The 5,357-nt window shown below is 54.3% G+C and overlaps 1 protein-coding gene across 8 annotated transcripts in view; it reads left to right on the top strand.

Moving 5' to 3' along the window:
- Window positions 1-5,357, top strand: part of TOM1 (target of myb1 membrane trafficking protein) — a 46,911-nt gene that overhangs the window by 29,932 nt on the left and 11,622 nt on the right. For 6 of the 8 annotated variants that reach the window (XM_037729758.1, XM_017504020.2, XM_017504021.2 and 3 more), the window contains 3 exons: window positions 1,689-1,722; window positions 2,109-2,205; window positions 3,026-3,146. In XM_037729758.1, coding sequence (XP_037585686.1) covers window positions 1,689-1,722; window positions 2,109-2,205; window positions 3,026-3,146 — 252 coding nt within the window. The remainder of the gene's footprint in view (window positions 1-1,688; window positions 1,723-2,108; window positions 2,206-3,025; window positions 3,147-5,357) is intronic. The other 2 variants (XM_017504018.2, XM_017504019.2) reach the window with 1 other exon arrangement.

The following is a 5,357-nucleotide window of genomic DNA, read 5'->3' on the forward strand; positions in this document are numbered from 1 at the left end:
TTTGCAGAGACAGGGGTCTCACTATGTTGCCCAGGCTGGTTTCAGACTCTTGGTTTCAAGCAGTCCTCCCTCCTTAGCCTCCCAAAGCATTGGTATTACAGGCATGAGCCACCACGCCCACCTGCCCACGTTGTATCATTCTGTTCAAGAGTCACATTGCTAAGAGACACTTGGATTGGCTTAGCTTCATCGTGCCCACCAGTTGGAGGAGGGGAGAGGATCTTCTGATGGCAGCCCCACTGGAATGATGTGAAATAGGGGAGGAGCAGTTTCTCTAAAGAGCATGTAGGTGCTTTTACAAAAGAAGAAGGGCCAGGCATGGTGGTTCGTGCCTGTAATCCTAGCACTTTGGGAGGCCGAGGCAGCGGATCACTTGAGGTTAGGAGTTCGAGACGAGCCTGGCCAACATGGTGAAATCCCATCTCTACTAAAAATACAAAAATATTAGCTGGGGTTGGTGGCGAGCGCCTGTAATCCCAGCTACTTGGGAGGCTGAGGCAGGAGAATTGCTTGAACCCAGGAGGCGGAGTTTGCAGTGAGCCGAGATCCTGCCACTGCACTCCGGCCTGGGAGACAGAGTGAGAGTCTGTCTGAAATAAAAAGAAAAAGAAAGAGAGAGAAGGAGGACTACTGGGCCTACAGAAACTGCATGCCCATCACACCTCCTCTGTATCTGTGAAACGAGGCTTGTGGCATAACCGAGAGTCCATGAAACAGTGCCTATAAGGCACTTAGTCAAAGGTGTCTGATAAATGACACTAGTTATTCTAGCCTCCTCCAGCCCCTTGTTCATTTTCAGTGTCTTTCTCCATCAAAAGATACTCACTGATTGATTGTAAATCAGTGGAGAGTAGGGGTTGCCCTGCAGGTCACATCTGCCTACCTCCTCCTGCTCATTGGCCCCGTGGAATGAAAGGTGTTCCCTGCCATTTTGGGGTATGGGCTGTGAGGTGACTGAGGGGCCCCATCTGGTAGCAGCTGGGACCCTCTGACACCCACGGTCATTAGGCTCAATGTTTGCCGGAGCTTTCAGGTTCACAGTCACTACACCCATGTCTTAATTTGAGCCTCACCACTTTTGGGAGGCAGGTGCCTGCAGATACTAGACAAGGAGACAGAAGTTCAGAAGTAGTGTAATTTACCCAAGGTCAAGTAATAAGTGACAAGGTCACAACTTGAACAGATCCCAGACTAAAGTCTTCTCGATCTATCTCACCAGCCCCTAAGTAGCTCCATAAAGCAAGGTTAGAGATACGTGTGTCTTTCTCACACCACTGCAGAGAGCCACTAACACACACACACACACACACACACACACACACACACACACGTAAGTAATTGAAACCAATTTCATAAAACAGCCCTTACCTTTACTGCCTACCATGCATTCCTATTTTCTTTGCTGTTCTATTCTTGTTTATTTGTTTCATGCTAGTCATGACTAGGGTTGCCTTATAATTGAGGCAACCAAATTGGGACACTTTTGCAAGTGAAAGAGGAACACTGCTAGTTACCCAGGGACAGCAGGCATAAACTGGATCTGTCCAGGGCACACCAGACATATCGTCACCCTGATCATAACCCACTGTGTTGATTTTGAGACCCACAGTTTGGAAAGCTCTACCTGGCCGTGCGGGGGGACCCCGGGTCAGCCTGTCTCCATAACTCGTATCTTTTCTATCTTGTAGGTTTGAGCGGTTCCGAACAGGCCAGACCACCAAGGTAAAAGGCTGCTTTTCTGGGACTAGATCAAGCCATGTTCATGAGAAGAAGGAGTACCATTCTTACCTCCCTCCCCCAGTGTCCTGGACAGGGTGGTGCTGTCTTATCCAGGCCCATAGAGAAATCCCCTTCTAACTTTGTATGCCCCTGTCCCTTTAAGGTAAATAAGGCTACGCCACCACCTGATGCCCAAGGGTCTCCCCAGCCTCCCAGGAAGTCCAGTTGAGCTGGACCCTAAGGGGAGGAAGGAAACCCCCTGACGCCCAATCATGGCTTCTGGGGCCCTGGTGACAGATCCTTGGGCAAAGCCTGCAGGCCCCAGTGCTTGGGGCAGACAGGAACGAAGCTACACGCAGAGGGGGATGATCAGGGCATCTCCTTCCCACCAGGCCCCAAGTGAGGCCGAGCCGGCAGCTGACCTGATCGACATGGGCCCCGAGCCAGCAGGCGCTGGCAACCTCTCCTCCCAGCTGGCAGGAATGAGTAAGTGTGGTTTGGAGGGCTCCAGCTGAGGGTACATTATGGTGCTGTGGGTACCCCTACGGTTTTAGGGGGTACCCCTGTTATGCACCCACAGCAGAATGTCAGTCTAGACCCCACCTGGCTGGGGTCCCAGGCTGAATGTTGCTGCAAGGTTGTACACTCGGGGCACTGCCCCTCGCAGCCCGAGTCGGAGCCCCCTTGGATCCCACCATCCTAGGACTGGCCCTCTGCACGGAGTTCCCCGTGGCTTCAGACGTCTGTGTGAGCCTGGGCAAGCTCCTTAAACCTCCTGAGCCGCTTTCCTCCTCTGTAACGGGAGTAGGGAGGGGAGCTCTTCCAGAAGTGCTTAGACCATGCCAGGCCCATGTTGCACTCTGGCTGAGGAGTCGGCCCTTGTCACTGTTATCACTGTGATCGGTTTTAATCTAATTTGCTGTCTGTTTCCTGCCAAGCCCCGGGAAATCATTAGCATTCCATTTTGAATCACTCATGCTACACTTTTTTGAAAACAATCGACCGCACATCTGATTGCCATCCTCCTGCCCAGCCGCTTCCCCTCGCAGATACAATGGATAGCATTTTGCCTGTTCTCTGACACTCACAGCAGCCCCAGGAGGGGAGAGTAAACTAAAGCTGGAGAGAGGAAGCGGCGTGCCCAAGGCCCCACAGCCAGCAGGTGCCTGCCTCGCACATCCCCCCACCCACATGGGCCTCGTCCCAGCACCAAGCCCTGGGCCTGGCAGTGGGCAGCTCAGCAGCAGCTCAGCACACAGGGGCGGCGTGTAGACGGCTCCTTCACGTGGCCTTTCTGTCCCTGCAGACCTAGGCTCTAGCAGTGTGAGAGCCGGCCTGCAGTCTCTGGAAGCCTCTGGTCGACTGGAAGATGAGTTTGACATGTTTGCGCTCACACGAGGCAGCTCGCTGGCTGACCAACGGAAGGAGTGAGTGGCCTGGCCCTGCCTTGGTCCCCTGCAGGTTGGGTGGCTCTGCTGGGGAAAGCCTCAGGGCCCTCGAACCTGGCTTAATGATGGGCACACCATGAGGAAGGGCACACGGCCCCTGCCGCACCCCTGTAGTGTCCCCTAAGGCCGTCCAGCATGGCCCGGCACCCCTGGGGTCAGTTGAGAGACTGCGTTCCCCACAGGCCGGGCTGGGTGGGGGAGGGGTGCCTAATGACCCACTGTGTGCCAGTGTCTTCCGTAGTCTGATCAGACGGGGAAACTGAGGCACAGAGAGGGGCAGGGTTGTTTGCCCCAGATCAAGCAGCCAATATTTGGCAGCACTAGGTTAGGAGCCCAGGGCTGTCTGTTTCCAAAACACGGCGTCTCCACCCACCCCCTCCTCCGGGCACTGTGTACCGAATCGTAAGCCCTCCAGGAGCAGGGAAGTCTCCTGATAAATCCTCAGGGACTTTCAAGTCAAGTCTTTTTCTGTTGTTCCATAGCCACCATTAAGTTCCAGAGAAAATTAAGCAGGTTCTGTGGCTTGCTCCAGAGCTGGGGCTCTGCCCTTCCCTGCGCACTGCGCATTTTCAGGTCGTGCTCTCAGCAGCATAGGCACGTGGCCTGAGTGTGTCCACCAGGGTCCTGCCCCCTGCCAGGACCTTCGAGAGAACTGGCCCCATACAGGCTTATAAGAGGAACAGTCTGCCTGATGTTTCTTTAGCCCTTTGCTTGTGACCCTCAGGGCTGAGCCATAGGCAGCCAGGATTTTCTTTTTTTTTTTTTTTTTTTTAGGCAGAGTCTTGCTCTGTTGCCCAGGCTGGAGTGCAATGGCACAATCATGACTCACTGCAACCTCCACTTGTGGGTTCAAGTGATTATACTGCCTCAGCCTCCTGAGTAGCTGGACTTACAGGTGCCCGCCACCACGCCCAGCTAATTTTTGTATTTTTTAGTAAAGATGGGGTTTTACCATATTGATCAGGCCGGTCTTCAACTCCTGACCTCAGGTGATCCACCCACCTCAGCCCCCCAAAGTGCTTGGATTACAGGCATGAGCCACTGTGCCCAGCCCAGGATTCTTATAGCTAAGGAAAGTTCTAGATTACGGGATCCTCCCACTGACCCCACTCAGCTCCTTAGAGGTCATTGTGGTGTCTTTGGGAGCTTTGTCAATGGGCCTTCAGAAGGCCCAGGGATAGCCTCTCCACACCCACAAATCCAGGTCAAATCCGACAGGCCGCGGCCTGCCTGGGTCCTTAGGGCTGCCTGGCTATTCGCTGTATCTTTCTTTTTTTTTTTTTTTTTTTTTGAGATGGAGTCTCGCTGTGTCTCCCAGGCTGGAGTGCAATGGCGTACTCTCAGCTCACCGAAACCTCCACCTCCCAAGTTCAGGCAATTCTCCTGCCTCAGCCTCCCAAGAAGCTGCGATCACAGGCACGCACCACTACGCCTGGCTAATTTTTGTATTTTTAGTAGAGGTGGGGTTTCACCACGTTGGTCAGGCTGGTCTCGAACTCCTGACCTTGTGATCCGCCCACCTCGGCCTCCCAAACTGCTGGGATTACAGACGTGATCTACCACACCTGGCCAGCTGTATCTTTCTTTAGTCTGGGCAGAGTCTGTACTTTTAAGCTTGGGTGCCCTGGGACCAGCAGCTCATGGTTGCCGTGGAGTTAGGGGTGCTACCAAGGCTACCCTGCAGAGGCAAACTAATGAGTCTGGTGGGGCTTGCAGCCTGGCACTGCCGGCCACACTGGAGAGCCCTGGGACCTGCCCTGGATCACCAGCCTGGCTGAGGTTTGCTGTTGCGCCATCACTCCTCTGGGGAGCAGGCCCTGGGGACAAGGAAAAACACACCAGGAGCTGGTCCCCCAGGGCCTGTAGTCTCACCGGGAGAGTGACATGCACTGGGACCACCGCTGCGAAAGGCTAAGTGCTGTCCTGGAGGGGGCACCAGGCTCTGCGGACACAGAGAAGGGGGCATGCAACTCTGCAGAGGGCACTCAGGGCTGGACCAGGTGCCTGGTAGTCAGGAAGGCCATTTCAGGCACTAGGAACAGCATGTGCAAAGGCTGAGAGGCAGGGTGGGAGACAGGTGCCCTGGCTCCCACAGAGCAGCTAGGAAAGACACCCTTCACACAGGGAAGGGGGCAGGATGCTGAGATGGTGGCAGGTCCCACTGGAGGCAGTTGATTTTTTTTTTTTTTT

Source organism: Cebus imitator, unplaced genomic scaffold (genome assembly GCF_001604975.1).
Source record: "Cebus imitator isolate Cc_AM_T3 unplaced genomic scaffold, Cebus_imitator-1.0 Scaffold317, whole genome shotgun sequence".
Taxonomy (NCBI): domain Eukaryota; kingdom Metazoa; phylum Chordata; class Mammalia; order Primates; family Cebidae; genus Cebus; species Cebus imitator.